Below are 26,847 nucleotides of genomic sequence, written 5' to 3' on the forward strand. Positions count from 1 at the left end.
AGTTTTTGCCTCTATATTTGTTTACAATCTCCTTTAGGGCATATATGCATAAGTCAGTGCCATGTTTAGCTTTAAAGCCAAACTGGTTATCTGTGTAGTTAACAAACTCATTTATTCTATCCAGAAGAACTCTTTCTAGAACTTTTGACAATATGCTGGCTAAAGCTATGGGCCTGTCATAAAGGCTTCTTTGACTTTCATTGACACAGCTTTGGTCCTCATGTTAATAAACAATAATAAAAGTGTGGAAGATGATGGAAAGACTAGGTGCTGAGAGCTCTCTTATACCTGCATTAATGAGGCATTTGCAAAATATGGTTATAATATGTAAATTTCTTTCCAGGAAGGTGGTGTATTTACATTTGGTGCTGGTGGCTACGGCCAGTTGGGCCACAACAGTACAAACCATGAAATAAATCCGAGGAAAGTCTTTGAATTAATGGGATATGTAATTACACAGATTTCATGTGGAAGGTTAGTATTCTCTTTTTTGTTAAAAAGACAGTGTTATCAAAGGTCAATGTCTTGCCATCAGTGATTTGTGGTCTGCGCTTGCATGAATGCAAGGCAACATGTATTGCCTGAAAAGATGGTGAAGAGCCATTTTATATACCACTGCAGTCCTTTTGGGGGCATTCCCACTATGCTGTTGGCAGGAAGATCCAGGAATTAGACTAAATGATGATGGTGGAATTATAATATATTTCCAAAATCAGGCTGGTGTGTGACTCCTTCAGGCTGTGGTGTTCCATGCACCTGCCGTCTTTGACCTACTTGGTTGAGAGAGCTGGCAGAATTGGAAGGAGCATTGGAGTTATTTTTATAGATGGTAATATATGTACCCTTTGATGGAAGGGAGGTCTCTGAAGCGGCTGAAGTTGGTTAAATCTAGAAAGTCTGGTGGAACTTGTGCAGTGCTGTCCTGCAACTGAAATGATTGACCTTCAATCACCTAATAGCTCAGTTAGCTGAGCTGCTGCCTCGCTGCTCCAGCAGCAGGGGTTCATTAATAACCTCCAGTGCTCTGGTTTCTTGCATCCCCAAAATGTGCCATTTGAAAAATTAGTTGACCATCATAAGTTGTCCCTAGAATGTCGAAGAGTGGTAGAATCTGGGGAAGTGATGGGAATGTAGGGGATAGTAAAATGCATTCTGATGGGATTATTGTGAAAATGGATAGTCAGTGGGATGAATGCTTTTCTCTGTGCTCAATCGCTCTGTGACATTGTGACCCGTTTTGTGCAAGATATGACCAAATCTATTGGTGGGTAGATCCCAGGTTGTAACTGTACTGGAACGTTTGGTAATAGATGCAGTTGGTTCTGGAGCACAGGTCTCAGTTGCTCCAGTAGAGACATTGTCTGGTCTTTGCTGTACATAGGCATTTCTTGATATGAACTCTAGTGTTCCTGTCTGTGGAATTCTCTGCCTCAGAGGGCAGTGGAGGCAGGTTGTCTGGATGCTTTCAAGAGAGAGCTAGATAGGGCTCTTAAAAATAGCGGAGTCGGGAGATATGGGGAGAAGGCAGGAACGGGGTACTGATTGGGGATGTCAGCCATGACCATATTGAATGGCGGTGCTAGCTCGAAGAGCCAAATGGCCTACTCCTGCACCTATTGTCTATTGTCTATTGCTTCCATTTGGCTGAAGGCCAACATCTATGATGGTGGGAAACTGGAAGGAGCTGCTATGCATTGTATTCTAACAAGGGATGGTTGTCACATCTCTAATACTTGCATGTCAGGCCCCACCTTCAGAGAGGGTGGAGATGTTTTTGAATCTTCTGCTGCTTGTTAGATATTGAATCTACTATCATTCTTGTCTGAATGTGTTATGAAAGCACAGGTTTGTTCTAATCCATTATTATTTTTGCCGTTTAGTTCTGTGCGGCCGCTTCACAAGACTCTCATCTTATCCTATGTAGGTGTGTCTGGTAGTATTTGGCTCCATTTAAATGTTGCTTTCAAGAGATGTTTGAACTAATGATGCACTAATCAACCAACTAGGAACGACAATTGATGGCAACCAGGAGGAGCTTCCCTTGCTCTGATGTGCACATTCTCAGATTTTAATAAAGGCCACTTTTATACATTTTGGTTTCACCATGTAGAAATTACAGCAGTGTTTATACATAGTCTCCCCCATTTCAGGGCACCATAATGTTTGGGACACAGCAATGTCATATAAATGAAAGTAGTCGTGTTTAGTATTTTGTTGCATATCCTTTGCATGCAATGACTTCTTGAAGTCTGCGATTCATGGACATCATCAGTTACTGGGTGACTTCTCTGGTGATGCTCTGCCAAGCCTGTAATGCAGCCATCTTTAGCTTGTGCTTGGTAGACACAAAAGTCTGGAGTAACTCAACGGGTGAGGCTGCATCTATGGAGAGAAGGAATTGGCGACGATTTGGGTCGAGACCCTTCTTCAGACTGATGTTGGGACGGGACAAGGAAAGAATATAGGCGGAGACAGTAAGACTAGTGTGAGAACGAGGGGTGGGTGGAGGGGGGGGGGAGGGGGGTTAGGGGGGTGGGAAAGCAAGGGCTACCTGAAGTTAATGAAGTCAATGTTCATACCGTTGGGGTGCAAACTACCTAAGTGAAATATGAGGTGCTGTTCCTCCAATTTGCACTGGGCCTCACTGACAATGGAGGAGGCCCAGGACAGAAAGCTCAGATTGGGAATTGAAGTGCTGGGCCACTGGGAAATTAGCTTGGTTAAGATGGACTGAGCAGAGGTGTTCAGCAAAATGGTCGCCGATGCCTGTGCTCAGTCTTGCCGATGTAGAGAAATTGACACCTGGAACAGCGGGTGCAGTAGATGAAGTTGCAGGAGGTGCAAGTGAGCCTCTGCCTCACCTGGAAAGACTGTCAGGGTCCTTGGATGGAGTCGAGGGGGGAGGTAAAGGGACAGGTGTTACATCTGCTGCGGTTGCAGGGGAAAGTATCTGGTGGTTTGGGTGGGAAGGAACAAGTTGACCAGGGAGTTACGGAGGGAATGGTCTCTGCGGAAAGCAGAAAGTGGTGGAGATGGGAAGATGTGGCCAGAAGTGGGATCCCTTTGGAGGCGGCTTCTTCTTCTTGCACAGCCTAAAGTTGTAGGCCAACTTGTTTTATTTGATTGTGCACACCAGGTCGATTGCATTCGTTGAAACGGTGGACCACGTGAAGGTTGCAATCTCCCACCCCTTGGAGGTGGCGAAAATGTTAGAGGATTATATGTTGTATGCGACGGCTGATGGGCTGGAAGGTGAGGACAAGGGGGATTCTGTCCTTGTTACGAGTGGGGGGGAGGAGGAGTAAGAATGGAGCTGCGGTATATCGAAGAGACCCTAGTGAGAGCCTCATCTATAATGGAAGAGGGGAACCCCCGTTCCCTAAGGAATGAGGACATCTCTGGTGCCCTGGTATGGAAAAACCTTATCCTGAGCACAGCTGCGGTGTAGACGGAAGAATTCGGAGTAGGGGATAGAGTCCTTGCAAGAAGTGGGGTGCTAGACCCCTTCAGTTTTCTCTTCAGCATATAAAAGGCATGCTCGATTGGGTTCAGATCGGCTGATTAACTTGGCCACTCAAGAATTTACCATTTCTTTTAGCTTTGAAAAACTCCTTTGTTGCTTTAGCGGTATGTTTGGGATCATTGTCTTGCTGTAGAATGAACCGGCAGACAATGAGTTTTGAGGCATTGGTTTAAACTTGAGCAGATAGGATGTGTCTATACACTTCAGAATTCATTATGCTGCTACCATCAGCAGTTGTATCATCACTGAAGATAAGTGGGCCAGTACCTGCAGCAGCCAGACATGCCCAGGCCATAACACCCCCACCACTGTGTTTCACAGGTGGTATGCTTTGGATCTTGGGCAGTTCCTTCTCTCCTCCATAGGTTGCTCTTGCCATCACTCTGATATGTTAATATTCGTCCCATCTATCTCCAATACCTTTTTCTAGATCTGCTTGCTCTTTTAAGCACTTCTTGGCAATCTGTAACCTGGCCATCCTATTTTTGCAGCTAAGCAGTGGCTTGTATCTTACAGCCTCTGTATTTCTGTTCATGAAGTCTTCTGCGGACAGTGGTCATTGACAAATCCACACCTGACTCCTGAAGAGTGTTTCTGATCTGTCGGACAGGTGTTTGGGGATTTTTCTTTATTATAGAGAGAATTCCGAGGTTTGGCTGATGTCTCTAACAGTTTTATTCTTGTTTCTCAGCCTCATAATGGCTTGTTTGACTTTCATTGGCACAACTTTGGTCCTCATGTTGATAAATGGCAATAAAAGTTTCCAAAGGTGATGTAAAGAGAGTTGATGAAAGGAAAGTTTATTCACTAAAAACTAGATTTCTGTATAACAAATGAAAATTAACTTTGTTCAGTTTTTTGTGAATTAATGACCCTCATTAAGATTTAATTTTATATTCTAAAGTCTGTAACCAAAAGGTAATTGATTTTTAATTTGTCTATTTTGTTTTTAAACAAAAGACAGCACACACTAGCATTTGTTCCATCCTCTGGAAAGATATACTCATTTGGTCTTGGCGGAAATGGTCAACTAGGAACTGGTTCTACAAGTAACAGAAAAAGCCCCTCCACTGCGAGAGGAGCCTGGGTACCTTATGGTTCCAGTAGGTATATACTTGAATGAAAACATTCATAAATGTTTCAATGTACCACGCTTCCAAATATTTTGTTGTCTTTCTTTTGTACCAGCCATCTCGGCAAAGTGCAGAATGGTGGTCTGTATTTTTTTACTAAATGTGATTATCTTGATATTTTTATTTGCAAAAGCTGTACACTGCAGATGCTGGAGAACTAAAAGATAAATTGAACTGATGAAATGTTAACTCCTTTTGTCTCTCCATGAAGGTTGACTTGCTGAGCCTTTTCAGCATTTTCCCTTTTTAGTTATTTTTATTTTATACTTTCTGAAATTAAATTTCAGTTAATATTCACGTTCTCAGTTGCCTCAGTCCAGGCTCGAGCTGGCTGTCAATATAGAAATCTTTTCAAATTTTAAGCAAATTTGTTAGCTAGTATTTCTATGCATGAAAAAAATAATTACAGCCTATTCGTACATCAGATCATTTCAGAACAAGTTGCATTTGTTCTGTTCAAACACACAATTATTCTGGGTTTAACCAAGAAATTATGAACTGTTTTTTAAAATGTGCTCCTGAATAAACTATGATGGGGGGGGAATTTCCATTTAAATATTGGAAGTGTTAATATTTGAACCAGATGTTATAGAAAATATGACTTTTTTATATTTTTTTACGATTTTATTCAACACTGCAGCTACACCAAAATCTTTCTGTGTGATAAAAATTTTCTCGGGAGGGGACCAAAGTTTTGCACATTATTACAGTAAGCAGGTAACGCTATTCTAATTGAATTATTTATTTAAATACTGTGATCAACATCTATTTTGTTCGTTATGAACATTTTCTTAGCTTCACATGGAGACCAAATATTTCATAGCAACCTGTTGCAACTATGGTTGGTACTTTTCTCATTTTCAACAGTATAACTTTTTTTTTAAAACATACTGTTTCTGTATACGGACAAACCCCAACTTAAGTAAGAGTTACGACCCACAGAACCGAAGCACGTTAGATGTTATTTAAGTCAGAAACTAATGTGTTGCTGTGCACACGTAATCTTACTATTCGATGCGGAGACGGGGGGGGGGGGGGGGGAGCTCCTTTGCGGTGACCACAAGGCTGTCAATGGGCTTAAATAATGCTTATGTACAGCACAACAACATGCCCATCATCCCACAATGTCTGTGCTGAACATGATGCCAAGACCATCTACCTGCACATAACCCTGCATATCCATATGTCTATTCAAAAGTCTTTTAAATGCCACTAACATGTCTGCTTCACAACTACCACCCCCACATTCCAGGCACTCGCCACCCTTTGTGCAAAAGCTTGCCACATACATCTCATTTAGACTTGCCCCCTCACATCTTGAAGCTGTGCCCTCTGGTATTTGATTTTCCCATCCTGGTTAAAGATTCAACTGTCTACCCTATCTATGCCCCTCATAATTTTATGTACTTCTATCAAGACTCCCCGCAACCATCGACGTTCAAGAGAAAACAATAGACAATAGGTGCAGGAGTAGGCCATTCGGCCCTTCGAGCCAGCACTGCTCAAAGGGCCGAAAACATTCCAAATCTATCCACCTCTCCCGGTACCTAATACCTCTTAATCCGAGCATTATTCTGGTAAACCACCTCTAAACCCTTTCCAAAGCCTTTACATCCTTTCCGTAATGGGGGGGACAAGAAATGCACACAATATTCCAAATCATGCCTACTTACTTACTTACTGCCTATTATGCCTCCTGAAATGTAGGGCAGCAACAAAGGTCCTCCACTCCTCTCTGTTCTGGACACTACCCCATGTCATGTCGAAAGCCCTGGAAGTCCATCACGCCCAGTAGTGTTAATTCCTTCAGTTGCTGTTTCCGCAACATCTTTGTTTTACGAGACAGGGTTGTTAGCCCTGTGATCAACCTTCAACCTGGAGGACCAGTGGATTGCTCTTCTTCTCACCTCTACCCTTCGACCTGTCCAGCATGGGAGACCCTAACAGGAGACAAATCTCCCGCAGGCATAGCTCTAGGGGTCACTGAGACACACAAGCTCCCCAACCACGACAAGGTTGCAATCCAACGGGGAGAAATCATGTCTAACCAAAGTGTTATTTTAATCCAGTTCATTTTAAGAAATAATGTCCAGAAATATACACTTTTTGTTAATGAATCAAAACTACAAAAGTGGGTTGGAGCAGACGGCATTCTGTGGATGTCCCAGGTTAATGTGGGGAGTTGTCCCCACATTTGCTTGCTAATAAAGATTTTGGGGGGCATTTTGAGGACAGGGCCTTCATTGCCAAAGGCCATGCTGCTACGCTAATGATGGTGCTGAAGTCCAGAAAGTAGAGTGCCAGTGCAATTGTTAATCTACAAGCATCTTCACAAGCTAATTGTGGGCATGAGGGATTGAGCCACAGGAGCTGCTCAAATGAAAACTGGATGGCAAGCCAGTTGCTAAGTATGGCCATCACCAGCACAAACAGTTTAATTTGTTCAAATGTTCATTTCTGCGTATCCAGCTGCTGAGTTTCAAGAATCAGAGCTATAGCACAAGTTTACTTAATATTTTTTTGTACCTTGTTTCAGAGTTCTTTTTCACCAGTTAATTTTGCTGCTTCTTCTTTCAAGACTTCCATACCACCAGATGACTTTAGATTTCCTAACCCATCAAAACAAATTCTCACAGTAAATGAAGCAGCCGTCCAGAAATGGATGAGTTATCCTCCTGGACGAATTCCTTCCGATGCAGCCAAGTAAGTAACCAGTGGCTCGATTTGTTGTGCCTTTTCAAAATTCTTGGCATGTATTTGCTATTCAAGTTTATTCACTGTATTTATTACTGTATTTATACAATAGTCTGAATGTTATGAGACATGGAATGAATGAAAAAATTACGACGCACACATAGTTATGCAATTTAAAGGTAGCACTTCATGGTTAGAGGAGTTAACGGATTAAATTGTGTGGTGTTACAATTGTGTTTTCTTGAATACTGACAAAGATAATTCATTATGAGGGGAACAATATCTACATCATGTAAATATACATTATTTCTTTACCACACTTATGCCTTAATGTGCAACAGCACAAAAGTGTGTAAATGTTGGAAATCAGAAATAAAGATCATGAAAGTACTGTCTTCAGCATCTATGAGAAAGAAACACTTCATGTTTGTGGTATATCATTTATCAGAAAACCTCTCCTCCTCACGAGATGAGTGATGTTCATCTTCTGAAAATGGATTGGAATTTTATTTTTGTCCAATTCCTTGGGATGTGCCTTCCGATGACTTTTATTTTGTTCAGGATAACTTGAGTCAAGATTGCTTAAACCTACATGTTTCTGTGCACTTTACACAGTGTTCTGCTCACAATGCAGTGACAGTTTGTTGAGATTTATTTTTGCCTGTCAGACAACACACCAATCTTCAAACAAAAGCCTATATTCTCATATTCTGAAAAGACTATAGAAATATATCATTCTGTACGTTAAAGTTCAGTTGGAGAACAGAGATAAAACTTTTCTTTTAGGTGTGGGTACATTAACCATATAACAATTACAGCACGGAAACAGGCCATCTCGGCCCTACAAGTCCGTGCCAAACAATTATTTTCCCTTAGTCCCACCTGCCTGCACTCATACCATAACCCTCCATCCCTTCTCATCCATATGCCTATCCAATTTATTTTTAAATGATACCATCGAACCTGCCTCCACCACTTCCACTGGAAGCTCATTCCACACCGCTACCACTCTCTGAGTAAAGAAGTTCCCCCTCATGTTACCCCTAAACTTCTGTCCCTTAATTCTGAAGTCATGTCCTCTTGTTTGAATCTTCCCTATTCTCAAAGGGAAAAGCTTGTCCACATCAACTCTGTCTATCCCTCTCATCATTTTAAAGACCTCTATCAAGTCCCCCCCCCCCCCTTAACCTTCTGCGCTCCAGAGAATAAAGACCTAACTTATTCAACCTTTCTCTGTAACTTAGTAGTTGAAACCCAGGCAACATTCTAGTAATTCTCCTCTGTACTCTCTCTCTATTTTGTTGACATCCTTCCTATAATTGGGCGACCAAAATTGTACCCCATACTCCAGATTTGGTCTCACCAATGCCTTGTACAATTTTAACATTACATCCCAGCTTCTATATTCAATGCTCTGATTTATAAAGGATAGCATCCCAAAAGCTTTCTTTACCACCCTATCTATATGAGATTCCACCTTCAAGGAACTATGCACGGTTATACCCAGATCCCTCTGTTCAACTGCATTCTTCAATTCCCTACCATTTACCATGTACGTCCTATTTTGATTTGTCCTGCCAAGGTGTAGCACCTCACATTTATCAGCATTAAACTCCATCTGCCATCTTTCAGCCCATTCTTCCAAATGGCCTAAATCACTCTGTGGACTTTGGAAATCCTCTTCATTATCCACATCACCCCCTATCTTGGTATCATCTGCATACTTACTAATCCATTTTACCACACCTTCATCCAGATCATTGATGTACATGACAAACAACAAAGGACCCAACACAGATCCCTGAGGCACCCCACTAGTCACCTGCCTCCAACCCGACAAACAGCCATCCACCATTACCCTCTGGCGTCTCCCATTCAGCCACTGTTGAATCCATCTTGCTACTCCTGCATTTATACCCAACAGTTGAACCTTCTTAACCAACCTTCCATGACGAACCTTGTCAAAGGCCTTACTAAAGTCCATATAGACAACATCCACTGCTTTACCCTCATCAATTTCCCTAATAACCTCTTCAAAAAATTCAAGAAGATTAGTCAAACATGACCTTCCAGGCACAAATCCATGTTTGACTGTTCCTAATCAGACCCTGTTTATCCAGATGCTTATATATATTATCTCTAAGTATCTTTTCCATTAATTTGCCCACCACTGAAGTCAAACTAACAGGTCTATAATTGCTAGGTTTACTCTTAGAACCCTTTTTAAACATTGAAACATTAAGTTATTTAATGTGGTCTCTTTTTTTTTTCTAGTGAAGTTGATATTGTGTTCTCATCAGCAGCATGCCTAAATGGAAGCTTTCTTGCCTTAAGGTAATGCAAATTTAAAAATCCTGAGTTTGTTATATTTTTCTGAATACACTGCAACTTTAGTATAACCTGTGTTAAACCCCATTAACATCGATATTTATGCTATCTGTGATATAAGTAAAACTCACTTGTGTGGTTCTATCTTGAGCTACATGATAACTGCTACACAATAAGGTGTGTTACTTTGTGCTTGTAATGGACATCCTTAATAATCTACATTATAAAATAAAATCAGTAAAAATATATGAATATCTACAACATTACAGAAACCCGTGGCAAATCTTTGCATCAAGTATTAAGAGACGTGTATTTTTCATTTATTTAAATGATGCTGGAGTTGGCAACAAATTATTTTATGTTTATAAAAAAAACACGATTAGAAAGGAATTTAGGGGTGCAGTCGTGCAGCAGTACAGCTGCTGCCTTACAGCGCTAGTCCCGGGTTCAATCCTGACAATGGGTGCTGTGTGTACGGAGTTTGTACGTTCTCCCTGTGACCAAGTGGGTTTCTCTGGGTACACCGGCTTCCTCCCGCATTGCGAAGACATGTAGATTTGTAGGTTAATCTGACACCCTTTTGTCCCCTTTTACCTCCAGCTTTTGTCATTTACTCTACCCATCTGCTATTCAAATACTCCCTCACCTTTATCCTCCTATCACTATCTAGGCCAGGGGTGGGGAACCTTTTCATGTTGGAATGCCACATTAAGTTAGTTGTATTTTAATAAGGCTGCATCCAAGAAACTTCAATTAGATATACTTCAAAATGTACATTATTTTGTAAAAATCTAACTACTATGTACTAACTTCAAGAAAATGAAAAAAATGTGTTCATTCTAAAGGTAACTAACCTTTTAATGACTTTGTTGTGACTGCTTTTTATGGGAAACCATTTGAATATTTTGTTGCAAATTGGAGTTACGCAGTTTCAGCTGTTCTTCTAGATGGGTATCCGTCATTTGTGACCTTAAGGGTGTCTTGATTTGGGTTGGGTTGGAGAATGTAGATTTGCAGCAATAAGTGGTTGAAAGGCAAAAAAGCATTTTTCGTGGGGTGTGGATTATTTCGTTGAATCTTCTTTTACTCTTTGGTATTTTAAAATCATTCATTTTAAGTTTAAAATTAAAATAATAAAAGTCGAACAAAACATATTAATAAAAATAAAAGGATTTGTTCTACAAAAGTTGGATTCATTAAAAAGGCCGCACTTTATGGCCTAGAAGGCCGCAGGTTCCCCACCCCTGATCTAGGCTTTGCCCTGCACCACCTCCCTTTTCCAGTTTTCTCCTACTCCTGTCAGACTGAAGAAGGGTTCTAAACCCAAAGTGGCACCTGTCTATTCCATCCACACATGCTGCCTACCCTGCCAAGTTCCTCTAGCACTTTTTTTTTAACATCTTTTTTTAACATCTTTTAATGCATCCAGTTCTATAGATTAAGCACTTTGTGCCTGTAAATCCATAAAGACTTCATGCCACCAAGTAGTTCAACAGCACCCTCTTTCTCTGGCAGATTGGCTTTCAAACTGAAAACACTTTTTAATTAATATTTATACTTGGTCTTATCAAGTTTAATTTTAATAGATGCAAAGATGAAGCACCAAGTAAGCATCGCAATAATATATATCAATCCAGTTTTGAAATTTGTATTTCCATTTTTTATTTTCAAATTAATTTTTCAACAAAGGGAAATTGACTTGGCTCGGACTCTGCCTGCAATCAGAAGTCTTAGTTGTAACTTTTAATAGGAGCTGAGACAAACTTTGAGGTTGTAAAACAATTTCCACAATTTCAGATTTCAGATTTTGGATACTTCCATCTAATGACTTGTTCAAACAGCACAGGTTAGAATTTACAATGCCCTCTATAATGTTTGGGACAAAGACCCACCATTTATTTATTTGCCTCTGTACTCCACAATTTGAGATTTGTAATAGAAAAAAATCACATGTTGTTAAAGTGCACATTGTCGGATAAAGGACATTTTTATACATATTGGTTTCACCATGAAGAAATTACGTAGTCCCCCCCCCATTTCAGGGCACCGTAATGTTTGGGACATATGGCTTCACGGGTGTTTGTAATTGCTCAGGTGACTTTAATTGCCTCCTTAAAACAGGATTAAGAGAGCGCTCAGTACCTAGTCTTTCCTCCAGTCTTTCCATCATCTTTGGAAACTTTTATTGTTATTTATCAACATGAGGACCATAGTTGTGCCAATGAAAGTCAAAGAAGCCATTATGAGGCTGAGAAACAAGAATAAAACTTGTTAGAGTCATCAGCCAAACTTTAGGCTTACTAAAATTAACTATTTTGAACATCTTTAAGAAGAAAGAGAGCACTGGTGAGCTTACTAATCGCAAAGGCACTGGCAGGCCAAAGAAGACCTTCACAGCTAATGACAGAAGAATTATCTCTATAATAAAGAAAAAACCCAAACACCTGTCTGACAGATCAGAAACGCTCTTCAGGAGTCAGGTGAGGATTTGTCAATGACCACTGCCCGCAGAAGACTTCATGAACAGAAATACAGAGGCTACACTGCAAGATGCAAACCACTGGTTAGTCACAAAAGTAGGATGACCTGGTAACAGTTTGCCAAGAAGTACTTAAAAGAGCAACCACAGTTCTGGAAAAGGGTCTTGTGGACAGATGAGATGAAGTTTCTTGTATCTGAGTGATGGCAAGAGCAAAGTATGGAGGAGAGAAGGAACTGCCCAAGATCCAAAGCATACCACCTCATCTGTGAAACCCAGTGGTGGGGGTGTTATGGCCTGGGCATGTATGGCTGCTGAAGGTACTGGCTCACTTATCTTCATTGATGATACAACTGCTGATGGTAGTAGCATAATGAATTGTGAAGTGTATGGACATATCCTATCTGCTCAAGTTCAAACAAATGCCTCAAAACCTATTGGGCCGGCAGTTCGTTCTACAGCAAGCCAATGATCCCAAACATACTGCTAGAGTTTTTCGAAGCTAAAAAATGGTAAATTCTTGAGTGGCCAAGTCAATCTCCCGATCTGAACCCAATTGAGCATGCCTTTTATATGCTGAAGAGGAAACTGAAGGGGACTAACCCCCAAAACAAGCATAAGCTAAAGATGGCTGCAATACAGGCCTGGCAGAGCATCATCAGAGAAGACACCCAGCAACTGGTGATCTCCATGAATCGCAGACTTCAAGCAGTCATTGCATGCAAAGGATATGCAACAAAATACTAAACACGACTACTTTCATTTACATGTCTTTGCAGTGTCCCAAAACATTATGGTGTCCTGAAATGGGTGGGGGGGGGGGGGGGGGGGGGGGGGGAACTTGGAACTATATAAACGCTGCTGTATAAAATGGCTTTTGGTGAAATAAAAATATGTATTAACCAAATGGATTTTTTTTTCAAATCTGACAAATATGCACAGAGGCAAATGTGATTTTTTTTCTATTGCAAATCTCTCAAATTGTGGAGTCTTGGTCAGACATTTGTTGATCGTCCTTTTTTTGCCTCTCTCAGTATCTTCGAGGTTAATCCTTTCACAAATAACGTTAGACCTAATTTTACAAACTGACGTAAAACAACAAAACATGACTTTTATAGGACTTTTCAGCTCTTACCGAAACTCACATTGACTATGCTTGAACATAATCAAGTCCTTATGCTTCTGAAAGTATCTAATTCTTGTTGGTGAGTCTGCATTTAGAAACAACCCAAAGAAAATGAACAATGCATTTTACCTATCAATTATTTTAGCGATAAAGTGCAATAATTATTTTGGGAATCATAATTATTATGTGCTTCATCGAATTTTTGTGCTTCAAGTTTTATAGGCAATAAATTCAACCTGCAATATTTATTTTGAATCGTATTTGACATCTGGTTTATTTTATCTTAAATAGTGACTTCATTCTTCTTTAGTTTTCTCTACAAAATTAAACTAGAATAGGTTCATTTTCTGGAATATTTGAAACATAAAATATGGTGGATACTGAAATTATATAAAAACAAATATTTGGTTCAAAATTCAGTTGTCAAACCAATGATAAAAGACTCAAAGGTAGTAGTTTACTGCACCACGGTGCATCATTTTTGTGACCAAATTAAGATTCAGTATTCAAATTCATCTAATTTATTAAGTATATATGCTGTGGAATTTTGATATTTTATCAATTAATTTACAGCATTTTTGTTTCAGCAATGATGATCACTATAAAACAAGTTCCAAGTTCTCAGGGATTGACATGAATGCAGCTAGATTATTATTCCACAGACTCGTACAGATTGATCATCCTCGAATTTGTCAACAGGTATTGTGTTTAGCTGTCTTTGTACCAAGGAAACTTGTATTCTGTCAGCATGTTTGTTGAGATCCTGACTTTAAAAGGAAGCAGTATATATTCTTATTGCCTATCTGTCTTGTTTGAGCATTTGGAAATGATGCGATATACATTCCATCAGATTTGTATTAGATGGCAGGCAGTATAAAATGTAATAAAGGTGTGTCTAATCTGGGAGGAGACACCTTTTTGTTGATTTAACAGCTGATAAATACGCTATATGTAGATGAATGGACTACATGATTGCATTGTTGAACGCTGCAATTACCAAGCTGAAAATGCCTTGGAAAGCACTGAAGCAGAAGTACAAGAAAATTAGTTTGTATTCGCATTTCAAGAGTGTAAATAATGTTGCAGTTTTATATTTTAATTATTTGCTGTCTATCATAGCAAGTGATTGCTTATCATAAATAGTTTAATTTGTTGCATATTCTCCTTTTGTATTAAACGAATACATACTTGTACTACTTTATGATGATATCAATTCTGGCCATACGTTTGGTTAGCTGTTTTGCCATTGTACCTGCTGTAAATACTACTTTTAGTTATGGCATTTGCAAATGAAAGCTAATGTTTGCCTTACTCGAACTTGGCATCTTGAGTCCACAATTAGACAATAGACAATAGGTGCAGGAGTAAACCATGCGGCCCTTCGAGCCAGCACCGCCTTTCAACATGATCATGGCTGATCATCCCCAATCAGTACCCCGTTCCTGCCTTCTCCCCATATCCCCTGACACGGCTATTTTTAAGAGCCCTATCGAGCTCTCTCTTGAAAGCATCCAGAGAACCTGCCTCCACTGGTTATGGCAGAGAATTCCACAGACTCACCACTCTCTGTGAGGAAAAAGTGTTTCCTTGTCTCTGTTCTAAATGGCTTACTCCTTATTCTTAAACTGTGGCCCCTGGTTCTGGACTCCCTCAACATCGGGAACATGTTTCCTGCCTCTAGTGTGTCCAAACCCTTAACAATCTTACATGTTTCAATGAGATATCCCTCTCATCCTTCTAAACTCCAGAGTGCACAAGCCCAGCTGCTCCATTCTCTCAGCATATGACAGTCCCACCACCCCGGGAATTAACCTTGTAAACCGACGCTGCACTTCCTCAATAGCAAGCATGTCTTTCCTCAAATTAGGACACAATACTCCAGGTGTGGTCTCACTAGGGCTCTGTACAACTGCAGAAGGACCTATTTGCTCTTATATTCGATTCCTCTTGGTGTAAAAGCCAACATGCCATTCGTTTTCTTCACTGCCTGCTGTAAGCTGCCACACGCTGCTTGTAATAATGAACAGACCTACCACTGATCTTCTCAATATGGTCATGTTTTCAACTAGAATATAACAAATGAAATGGAGGGTGGCATTTAGGAATCATTTTGAGATTAATGAAAATGATGTGGAGCATTTTGCTCTTCAATTCATTTCCCTACCACTCTTTTTACTTCCAACCCACTCCATTCTGCTTATCTCACTGCCCACACCCTTTATCTGAACCAATTCTCCTTACTTAGTAAAAACAGCACTCCACCCATTTCTCCATGCCTAACCACTCACTGGTCTGTGTACTGGATGCTCAGGCTCAAGTGTTGGAGAGTTGAGAACTAACAATATGAAAACTGCCACATGAACTTGGTAACATTAGCTCACCAGACCTTAATTCAAACAGTTTATGCTGAAACTCTGCTCATTATCTGTTCAATTACAGACCAACATAGCAGCACCAGGCAAGTCGTTTAATCTTAGTTAATTTCTTTCTTTTAAGCGTTAATAAACTCAATTTGCGTGAATTTAGTCGATGGCCCTTAACACAACTGATTCTTTCCTAACCAGGCAGAGTTGAGCTGCATTTAGCGCTGGATTGAGCCTCCGAAACCGTGAGTGTGCGCATGCGCGCACGGTCACCAAGAAATTCTGTCCTCCCCCCTGTCCCCCGGTCCCCTCCATATTTTGATAGCGAATTCCGTGCCTGATTCTCATCTGTGCAACAAACCTTAAATTTGCCATGAGCCTGATAGTTCTGTTTCATTTCAATCTCTATTTTACATCATCCAAGAGATCTTATCATGTGTAGGAAGGAATTGCAGATGCTGGCTATACACCGTCGACACACAATGCTGGAGGAACTTGGCGGGACAGGCAGCATCCTTATCTGCTTTGATCTGTCATTTTTACATCTTGCCCTTGCATATCTGTAGACTCCCCTCCCCTAAGACTGAAGAAGGGTCGCGACCCGAAACGACACCCATTTCTTCTCCCCAGAGATACTGCGTGTCCCTCTGAGTTACTCCAGCATTTTGTGTCTCTTCGATTTGAGAATCAGAAAGCGTAGGTTTAAGATGAGATGAGAAAGATTTAATGCAAACTTGAGGGGCAACCTTTTCACACACAGGTGGGTATATGGAATGAGCTGCCATAATGGCAGATACAATAACAATATTTCATTGAAATTTGGACAGGTACATGGTAGGACATGTTTAGAGGGATGTGGGGAAAATGCTGCCAAATTGGACTAGCTTGGATGGGGCATCTTGGCCGGCATGGAGGAATTGGGCCAAAGGGATTTTTCCGTGCTGTATAACTGTTTTGGGTCGGGGCCTTTTCTTCAGACTGACTGAGTATGGGGTAGAGATCTGTGAAAAGAGTGGGTGGAGTAAAGCCTGGCAAGATAGGTGGATATAGGTTAGGGGGGGGGAACGGAGGGTGGCAGATGGGTGGGGTTACAGACAAAAGCTAAAAGTAAAGTGGAAGGCAATGGGATGAAGGAAAGATTATGTATCAACCAATTGAGAATTCGATGTTGGTGCTGTTGGGTTGGAAGCCATCCATGCGGAATATGTGGTGCTGTTACTCCAATTTGCATCTGGCCTCACTGACAATGGAGGAGGTTCAGCATCTTCTCTTCCCCACCCCTGGTCCACTCTCCATATATTCCTTTCTCTGGGTTCAAGGTGCCTAGCCAACAACCTCTTCCTCAATGTCAACAAGACAAAGGAGGTTGTGATTGCATTTAAGAAACAAAGCAAAACACGTACATCCATGGTGCCGAAGTAGAGATGGTCGCAAGTTTTAATTTCTTAGGAATAAATATGACCAGCTACTTGTACTGGAAAAACCACATCTAAAGATGCAATGGCCAAAAATGCACACCAACTCGTCTGCTTCCTTAGAAGGCTTGGGAAGCCCGCAAGAAATTGCGGAGATTTGTGGACGTGGCCCAGACCGTCATGCAAACCAACCTCCCTGCCATGGAATCGCTCTGCATTTCACACTGCCTCAAATGCCACTAGAATAATGGAGGACAAGTCTTGCCCTAGCTCCCTCTTCTCCACTCACCCATTAGGCAAGAGTTATAGGTTTAAAAAAAGCTTGCCTCCAGATTCGGGGTTTCTTCCCAGCTGTTATCAGACAACTGAAGCGTCCTCTCACTAGCTGGAGTGCGGTCATGACCTCCCATCTACCTCATTGGAGATATTTGAACTATATTCAATTGACTTTGTTGCACTAAATGTTATACCCTTTATCCTGTATCTGTGCACTAGATGGCTTGATTGTTATCATGTAAAGCCTATTCGTTGACTGGATAGTATGCCACAAATAGCATTTTCCTGTACCTCGTAACATGACAATAATTAACTAAACTAAGTTAGTTACTTCCAACAATGGCCTACGTTCCTTGTGCCGGCTAGGGTTTTTTTTCATTCTTTCTAAGGATGAGGACTACGCAGGATGGGCAATTGGTGTTTAATTGCCCATCCTTAATTACTCTTGAAATGGTGGTGAGCTGCTTTTTTTTAACTGCTGCGGAGCTTGAGGTGTGGGTATACCCACAGTGCTCAGGAGAGGGTTTCAGGATTTGGACGCAGCAAGAGTCGAGAGTGTTTTATTGTCATATGTCCCGGACGGGACAATGAAATTCTTACTTGCTGCAGCACAACAGAAAATGTGAATATGTAAAAATTGTATATAATGGGGGGAAAAAAAGAGAAAAGTTCAATAAATAAAAAATAGTGCAAATAACAAATAATAATATCGTTTTTTGCAGTTCAGAGCTTATACGTTGTGTTTAATGGCTGTGGGGAAGAAGCTGTTCCTGAACCTGGACGTTACAGTCTTCAGGCTCCTGTACCTTCTTCCTGATGGAAGTGGTGAGATATGTGTGTGGCCAGGATGGTGTGGGTCCTTGATGATTTTGGCTGCCTTTTTGAGGCAGCGACTGCAATAGATCCCTTCGACGGTGGGTAGGTCGTGATGGACTGGGCAGTGGTCACAACTTTTTGTAGTCTTTTTCGCTCCTGGACGTTCAAGTTGCCGAACCAGGCCACAATGCAACCAGTCAGAATGCTCTCACCCATGCACCTGTAGAAGTTTAGGAGAATCCTGTTTGACATGCCTAATCTCCGTAATCTTCTCAGGAAGTAGAGTCGCTGATGTGCCTTCTTTACAATGGCCAAGGGACATTTTTATATTTCCAAGTCAGGATGGTTGATTACTTGGAAGGTACTTCCAGTTGGTGGTGATCACATCCTTTTAAGTGGCAGAGGTCCTGGGTTTGAAACTTGCTATTGAAGGAATTTTGGCGAGTTGCTGCAGTGCATCCTGTAGACAGCGCAAATTGATGTTGTTGTAAGTCGGTGGTGGAGTGAAATAATAATTATGAGTGGGGTGCCTATTGACTAGTCATTATGTCCTGTATGGTGTCAAGCTGCTTTAGTTTTGTTGAGGCTGCACTCATCCAGGCAGATGGCGAATATTTTATTCAGAGAAAGGGTCTCCACTCAAAACATCGACTGTCCATTTCTCCTGCACAGATGCTGCCTGACCCGCTGAGTTCCTCCAGCAGGAAGAATATTTAATCACCCTCCTGACTTGAGTCTTGCAGATGGCAGACAGGCTTTAACGAGTTACGGGCCTGTCCTACTTAGATGACGGCAGGAGACTATGCAGTCACCACAGGTTCGCGGGTGGTTGCCGGGGAGTCGCCTTCATGGTCGTGAGAAGTTCCCGCATTCTGGGAACTAGTGGCGGCTTCATTATGGTTCGCCGTGAATTTTTCAACATGTTTAAAATTTAGCAGCGACTAGAACGAAGCCGCCATGGAGCATATCGAGAATTCTCGAGCCGTAGATGGGTCGACAGGGGGTCCTTTGGTCATGTAGCCATTTTGTGTTTATGGCTAGTCCGGTTCAGTTTCTAGTAAATGATTACCACCCCAGGATATTGTTAGTGAGAGTTTCGGTGATGTTAGTGCCATTAATGGTCAGGGACTGATGGATGGAGTTTCATCATTGCCTGAGTACACGAAAATGCTGGAGAAACTCAGTGGGTGCAGCAGCATCTATGGAGCGAAGGAGATAGGCAACGTTTCAGGCCGAAACCCTTCTTCAGACCTAGTACTTTATTGGCATAAATGTTGCTTGTGTCCTACCAGGCCTGGCTGTTGTCCATGTGTTGCTGCATTTGATTGTGAACTGCTTAATTACCAGAGAAGTTAAATTGTGCTGAACATTGTTATCATCAATAAATATCCCAACGTCTGACCTTGCGATTGAAAGAAAGTCATTAATGCAGCAGCTGAAGATGGATGGGCCAAGGACTCTACCCCAAGGAACTCCTGCAGAGATGTGCAGATCCAAATTGCACAGTTCAGTGCTGAGTGACCACATTGCTGTCTCTGACTTGCCCAATGTCAATCCTCACAGGCAGTCCCAGTCAGAGCCAAAGGCAATTCTTTGAGAATGGAGATCGATACTAGATTCTCAGCACAGTGGCAGGGAGAGCAGCATCATGTTCCGAGAATAACAACAGCCAAAATGGATGCAATTTATATAATAAATAGGTGGAGGAGTTGTACGTGTGAGTATTTTGACTGACGGGACAAGTATGCTAAAACAAATCATCATACAGGGGATAACACTAATCGAGGTACCCTGTACTAGTGTTTTGCTAAATGAGATTAGAAGACAGGCAGGTGCAGATAGCTTGTTGGTCACCAAAGCAGATGAGGTGGAACTCTATTGTGGCCTGAGATGGTTTTGATATATTTACATCTAGCAGAGCTGCCAAGTAGTACGGATTTTCCGTATTTTGTACAGAAATGCGATAAGAATATGGATGTACGGATTTGCTTTGTAAAATACGGATTTTTAAAAAATAGGCCCGACTTCCTGTTTCATCTTGCTGCTTAAAAAAATGCAAGGATATAAAAGTCATACTGTAACTCTAAAAATTATAGCAGATTAAATCTATTAGTATTTTAAATTTCAAGATCTGGATGATTATTTTTGTAAGCTTTGATCTGTCTGTCCCGCTATAGGTTTAAATAGCGTTTTCAGTTTAGCGCGTGGGAATGTAAACGGACAGTGCTATGGGTTCTAATTATAGTGGTACCAGCTGGAGCGCTATTGGCTTTACACATACCACTATGGCCACAGCGCTATGGGTCACAGACTGTTCGGGGAGGGAGAAGGAGTGAGAGGGAGAATAAGAGAGGGAGGGAGAAAAAAAGGAAGGAGAGAGGGAGAGGGAGAGGGAGGGAGGAGCAAGGAAAGAGGGAGGGAGGGAGACAGTGCGAGGGAGGGAGAGGGCGGCTTCCAAAATGGCTTCTACATCATCAGTAGCTGTTCAAACAGAAGTATACAAAGAGATGGCAATGAATGCACTGTCAAGTAAGGTGCGTAGAAGACATGTCAATTGGTAGCAAAGTGATGCATTCTTGTACTCTTACATGGGTATGACCGCACATTAAAAAAAAAACATTTTTTTCAGCAAAATGGAACCGTGTAAAAATACTGATTTCCTCATCAAAATACTGATTTTCAGGTACTAAAATACTGAAATGCTCTGACAAAACTTGGCAGCTCTGATCTAGTCTCTTCTACATCTATTCTTAACTGCAAATAACTGCCAGGCATATTAAATATTTAATTGTGGAATTACTTGAAATTAGGTTTTATTTGAAACAGACTATGAAGTTGTATTTCTCATTGTGAAATGTAGAAGATACTAAATTTAAAATTTAGTATAACTTTTATTTATAAAATTAATGTTCCATTTTGAGAGAAAGCATTTGGTTAAATTGTCAATGTTTCTTCTCTAATGTAAGATTTTTTTCCTCCTGTTGGTGTAATTGATTTATGTGAACTTTTAATTTGAATTAACATAAAGATAAAATAATAGATTTCTGAGTGCCTAAAATAAGTAGGAATTATTTTTGTTTCCAATTGTTAATTTGTATTTCTTATGTTATCTCCAGATAGCAGCGAGTATGGAGAAAAATTTAATTCCAAGGCTTTCTAATTCCCCACCTGATATCGAGGCTTTGAGAATCTACATTACTCTTCCAGAATGCCCTCCCATGAATGATGCCAACAATTATGTGACATTAGCTATTCCACTGGCAATGGCTATAGTAAAATTAGAAAAAATGCCACTGAAAGTACTTGGTAAATATGTTTTATTAATTATTGGAAATTGAGGGAATAAATATCTGGGAAAGTATTATATAGGAAGGAACTGCAAGTACCTCAGCGGGACACGCAGCATCTCTGGAGACAAGGAATGGGTGACGTTTCAGGTCGAGACTCTTCAGACTGACGTGGGGGGAGATATAGACGAGAGATATAGACAGTGATGCAGAGATAGAACAAATGAATGAAAGATTGCAAAAAAAAAAGTAACAATGGTAAAGGAAATGCCATTGTTAGCTGTTTGCGAGTGCAATTTGGGTGGAGGAGGGATAGAGAGAGAGAGTGCAGAGGTTAGTTGGAGAAATCAATATAGAAACCTGAGTATTTCCAGCATTTTCTGATTATTATTTGTATGTTGTATTCTTAATTTTTTTTGTGTCATTTACGCATTCTAATTCAAACATCCTAGAAAATTGGTGGGCTGCACTGGAACCTGCTTTCTTTCAGAAAGTTGTGGAACTTTATAAGGATGTTGTCGTATTTCTTCTGAAATTGGCTGAGAGTGGGATGCCTAATTCTGAGCAAATTACTTGGAATAATTTCCTAAAATGTGCCCTGGAAGTATTGGCAGTTCTTCATGGAGTAAGTTGAAAATTGCATTCATATATTCTTGGTAATGCAAGTTGTGCTTTTTGGCTTTGTCCAACTTTTAATGGTTATCTGTTACTTTAACTGCTGTGCTCTCAAAACTTCTATTTTTGGGTGTTTCAATTCTGTTCATTCAGGTAAATGAGAGAGCTGGACAAATAATTCAGTATGACAAATTCTATATTCATGAAGTACAAGACTTGACAGACATCAGAAATGATTATGTAAACTGGCTTCAACGCAAAATATATGGAGTAGTAAGTGAAAGATTTTTACTTATATTTATGGTTAGAATAATTCTTCACTGCACTTCATGTACTAAAGTGGAACTGAAAGTTATCATTTATTTTAATTATCCAATTGCTATTGAACATTTTTTTTAAATAGGTGAATTGTACTGTATAATAGCCTTGTCTGATATGCAACCATCCATTGTTTTACACCTAAAATAATAGTTGCTACTCTGGGATGTCAGAACCCTATTGGATTTGGATTTAATAAAGGTAGTTTAACAAATAGGTGGTTACTATTCAGCCACTGGATACTACCAAATAAGTACCGTATTTGCCGGCAATGAAGATGCTATTTTTTTACCCAAAAATAAGGCACGAAAATGTACCTATGTCTTGGAGGCCGAAGGTTAGGTTGTTGGCCAAGCCTCTCTCTCTCCCCCTCCCCCTCCCCCTTTCTCTCCTTCTCCCAAAGTTACAAAGTATCACCGCCAGTTTGTCCTTTGTTCTCCCCCTCACGGCAGACCATGCTGGGTCCTCCATTGTTCATTATTCATTTATCGTGTTATCGTTGCAGTTTGAGTCGTAGTCATAGAATATGGAAACAGGCCCTTCAGCCCAACCCGTCCATGCTGACCAAGAAGCCCCATTTAAGCTACTAATTTGCCTGCATTTGGTCCATGTCCCACTAAACCTTTCCTAACCATGTACTCGTTCATGTCTTTTAAATGTTGTTATTGTACCTGCCTCAACTAACCCCTCTAGCATCTCATTACATATACCCACTGAATAATAAATGTATCTCGGGTTTCCCTTAAATCTTTCCCCTCTCACCATAAATCTATGCCCTTTGGTTCATTATCCACCTGCCCTGGGTGAATTCACCCAATCAATTCCCCTTATGATTTTATACACCTCTATAAGATCACCTCTTGGCTTCCTGTGCTCCAAGGAATAAAGTCCTAGCATGCCTGAACTATATTACTAAAAGTCTGTTCTTGACTAGTTTTGGCCATCCGTGCTGCGATTTCTGAGAGAACGTCGCCACCTACGGCCATCATTTTTGGCCACCTTGCTCAGAACCCCCCTCCGCCGTATGTGTGCCGAGGATTTTTCCCGTCGATGAAAAAGGACAGAGATATGAATGTTTTTACAAAATTCCCCATTCTCTCTGCTGCCCCTGCTGGCGGCAGGGGAGGAACTGTAAAACCAGGAAGTGGTGTGCCTCGCATTCTCTTCATGATGGATGAAGGCAGAGGGTCACGTTTCTCTGAGCTGAATAACACTGAACACATGTCTACTCAAATGCAAGTGGCCTTAGTGGTTCTAAAACACTTGCAAAATGTGTCTATTGGTTCTAAAATGTTTGCAAAAAGTGTATTGGTTCTAAAATGTTCGCAAAAAGTGACTCTTTTGGTTCTACAATGCTTGCAGAATGTGTATTTTTTTTGGTTCTAAAATATTTTTTAGGTTCCCCCCCCCCCTTCTCCCTCTTCTCCTCCTCCTCTCCCTCTTGCCCCTCTCTCTGTGTCTCTGTCTCTCTCTCTGTCTCTGCCCCTTCTCTCTCTGCCCTCAGCCTCTACCTCCTCTCTCTGGGTGTGACTGCAAGTTGGGGGCTATGCATCAGTAGATAGGGTGTTTATGGGGTAAAAGGAGCAAATTAATAATATTAATATAATATCAAGGGGAGTACTTAGCGTGAGTGCAGGGGGGGGGGGGGGGGGGGGATAGTTAGTGTGTGTGTGCCACTGCATGCCGCCTTCCCCCCCCCCCCCCTCACAACCGCACGTTGGGGGAACAGACCCAACGGGTCTGCACTTGGTCTAGTCTCTCCCTATAGCTCAAGCCTCTGAATCCTGGCAACATTCTTGTAAATGGTCCCATGGTTTATGTTCCATTCCACTGATTTGAATACAATATCCAAGTATTAAAGGAGTACCAAAGGAGTGTTACATTAGCAAGTGATGTTTCTCCAGCATTTTTGTCTACCTTATCTTTCAGATAGCTTGTTTTAGCAGCTGATTTGTTCTGTTTTGAAGGTAAGTTAATTAGATCTCTTTGGATTCTTGGCCACTGTTTATCCTTAAATTAACACAGGTCCGCTTCTGATTCATGTTTAAGAGAATTAGCTGCCCGCAGTTAGTTGCTGTTTAAAATGTTTCATGTACAGCATCATCTGAAATATCTTTTTGGTCCAGCACAATTTGTTTGAATGTATCAGTTCTTAAATAAAAATAAATCTTCAATTAATGTGATGCAAGTTTTATTCATTTATATTATTTTAGTTGCCGGATATGCCAATTACAATTTGTACTTATCCATTTGTATTTGATGCTCAAGCAAAAACAACACTGTTGCAGACCGATGCCATCTTACAAATGCAGGCGAGTACATATTCTGTCAATCATTAAAATCATTCCAGTGGATTGAAACAATGTTAACCATATAATATAACTCCATACAACAATTACAGCGCGGAAACAGGCCCTCGGCCCTTCTAGTCCGTGCCGAACATGTATTCTCCCCTAGTCCCATCTATCTGCACTCAGACCATAACCTTCCATTCCTTTCCTGTCCATATAACTATCCAATTTATTTTTTAATGATAAAATCGAACCTATCTCCACCACCTTCACTGGAAGCTCATTCCACACAGCTACCACTCTCTGAGTAAAGAAGTTCCCCCTCGTGTTACCCCTAAACTTCTGCCCCTTCATTCTCAAATCATGTCCTCTTGTTTGAATCTTCCCTACCCTCAGTGGGAAAAGCTTATCCACGTCAACTCTGTCTATCCCTCTCATCATTTTAAAGACCTCTATCAAGCCCCCCCCCCCTTAACCTTCTGCGCTCCAAAGAATAAAGACCTAACTTGTTCAACTTTTCTCTGTAACTTAGTTGCTGAAACCCAGGCAACATTCTAATAAATCTCCTCTGTACTCTCTATTTTGTTGACATTCTTCCTATAATTAGGCGACCAAAATTGTACACCATACTCCAGAATTGGCCTCCCCAATGCCTTGTACAATTTTAACATTACATCCCAACTTCTATACTCAATGCTCTGATTTATAAAGGCCAGCACACCAAAAGTTTTCTTTACCACACTATCTACATGAGATTCCACCTTCAGGGATCTGTGCACAGTTATTCCCAGATCCCTCTGTTCAGCTGCATTCTTCAATTCCCTACGATTTACCATGTACGTCCTAATGTAACATGTAGATGTAGCACCTCACACTTATCAGCATTAAACTCCATCTGCCATCTTTCAGCCCACTCTTCCAACTGGCATAAATCTCTCTGTAGACTTTGAAAATCTACTTCATTATCCACAACACCACCTATCTTAGTATCATCTGCATACTTACTAATCCAATTTACCACACCATCATCCAGATCATTGATGTACATGACAAACAACAGTGGACCCAACACCGATCCCTGTGGCACCCCACTAGTCACTGGCCTCCAACCCGACAAACAGCCATCCACCATTACTCTCTGGCATCTCCCATTCAGCCACTGTTTAATTCATCTTGTTACTCCACCATTAATACCCAACAATTGAACCTTCTTAACCAACCTTCCATGAGGAACCTTGTCAAAGGCCTTTCTGAAGTCCATATACAGTGGCTTGCAAAAGTTTTCATACCCCTTGAACTTTTCCACATTTTGTCACGTTACAACCACAAACATAAATGTATTTTATTGGGATTTTATGTGATAGACCAACACAAAGTGGCGCATAATTGTGAAGTGGAAGGAAAATAATACATGGTTTTCAAATTTTTTTTTATAAATAAAAAACTGAAAAGTGTGGCGTGCAAAAGTATTCAGCCCCCTTTACTCTGATACCCCTAAATAAAATCCAGTGCAACCAATTGCCTTCAGAAGTCACCTAATTAGTAAATAGAGTCCACTTGTGTGTAATCTAATCTCAGTATAAATACAGATGTTCTGTGAAGGCCTCAGAGGTTTGTTAGAGAACATTAGTGAACAAACAGCATCATGAAGCCCAAGGAACACACCAGACAGGTCAGGGATAAAGTTGTGGAGAAGTTTAAAGCAGGATTAGGTTATAAAAAAAATCCCAAGCTTTGAACATCTCACGGAGCACTGTTCAATCCATCATCCGAAAATGGAAAGAGTATGGCACAACTGCAAACCTACCAAGACATGGCCGTCCACCTAAACTGACAGGCCGGGCAAGGAGAGCATTGATCAGAGAAGCAGCCAAGAGGCCCATGGTAACTCTGGAGGAGCTGCAGAGATCCACAGCTCGGGTGGGAGAATCTGTCCATGGGACAACTATTAGTCGTGCACTCCACAAATCAGGCCTTTATGGAAGAGTGGCAAGAAGAAAGCCATTGTTGGGGGAAAAAAGCCATAAGAAGTCCCGTTTGCAGTTTGCCACAAGCCATGTGGGGGACACAGCAAACATGTGGAGGAAGGTGCTCTGGTCGATGAGACCAAAATTGAAGTTTTTGGCCTAAATGCAAAACGCTATGTGTGACGGAAAACTAATACTGCACATCACCCTGAACAC

At 41.0% G+C, this 26,847-nt stretch overlaps 1 protein-coding gene across 4 annotated transcripts in view; it reads left to right on the forward strand.

Annotated features, from left to right (window-relative positions):
• herc4 (HECT and RLD domain containing E3 ubiquitin protein ligase 4) overlaps positions 1 to 26,847 on the forward strand; it is a 57,953-nt gene that overhangs the window by 10,441 nt on the left and 20,665 nt on the right. For 3 of the 4 annotated variants that reach the window (XM_055647173.1, XM_055647174.1, XM_055647175.1), the window contains exons 7-16: positions 344 to 474; positions 4,484 to 4,626; positions 5,297 to 5,373; positions 7,193 to 7,359; positions 9,625 to 9,684; positions 13,871 to 13,982; positions 21,270 to 21,459; positions 21,893 to 22,065; positions 22,209 to 22,328; positions 24,587 to 24,685. In XM_055647173.1, the coding sequence (XP_055503148.1) occupies positions 344 to 474; positions 4,484 to 4,626; positions 5,297 to 5,373; positions 7,193 to 7,359; positions 9,625 to 9,684; positions 13,871 to 13,982; positions 21,270 to 21,459; positions 21,893 to 22,065; positions 22,209 to 22,328; positions 24,587 to 24,685 (1,272 nt within the window). The remainder of the gene's footprint in view (positions 1 to 343; positions 475 to 4,483; positions 4,627 to 5,296; positions 5,374 to 7,192; positions 7,360 to 9,624; positions 9,685 to 13,870; positions 13,983 to 21,269; positions 21,460 to 21,892; positions 22,066 to 22,208; positions 22,329 to 24,586; positions 24,686 to 26,847) is intronic. The other variant, XM_055647176.1, reaches the window with a different exon arrangement.

This window comes from Leucoraja erinacea, chromosome 15 (genome assembly GCF_028641065.1).
Source record: "Leucoraja erinacea ecotype New England chromosome 15, Leri_hhj_1, whole genome shotgun sequence".
NCBI classification, from domain to species: Eukaryota; Metazoa; Chordata; class Chondrichthyes; order Rajiformes; family Rajidae; genus Leucoraja; species Leucoraja erinaceus.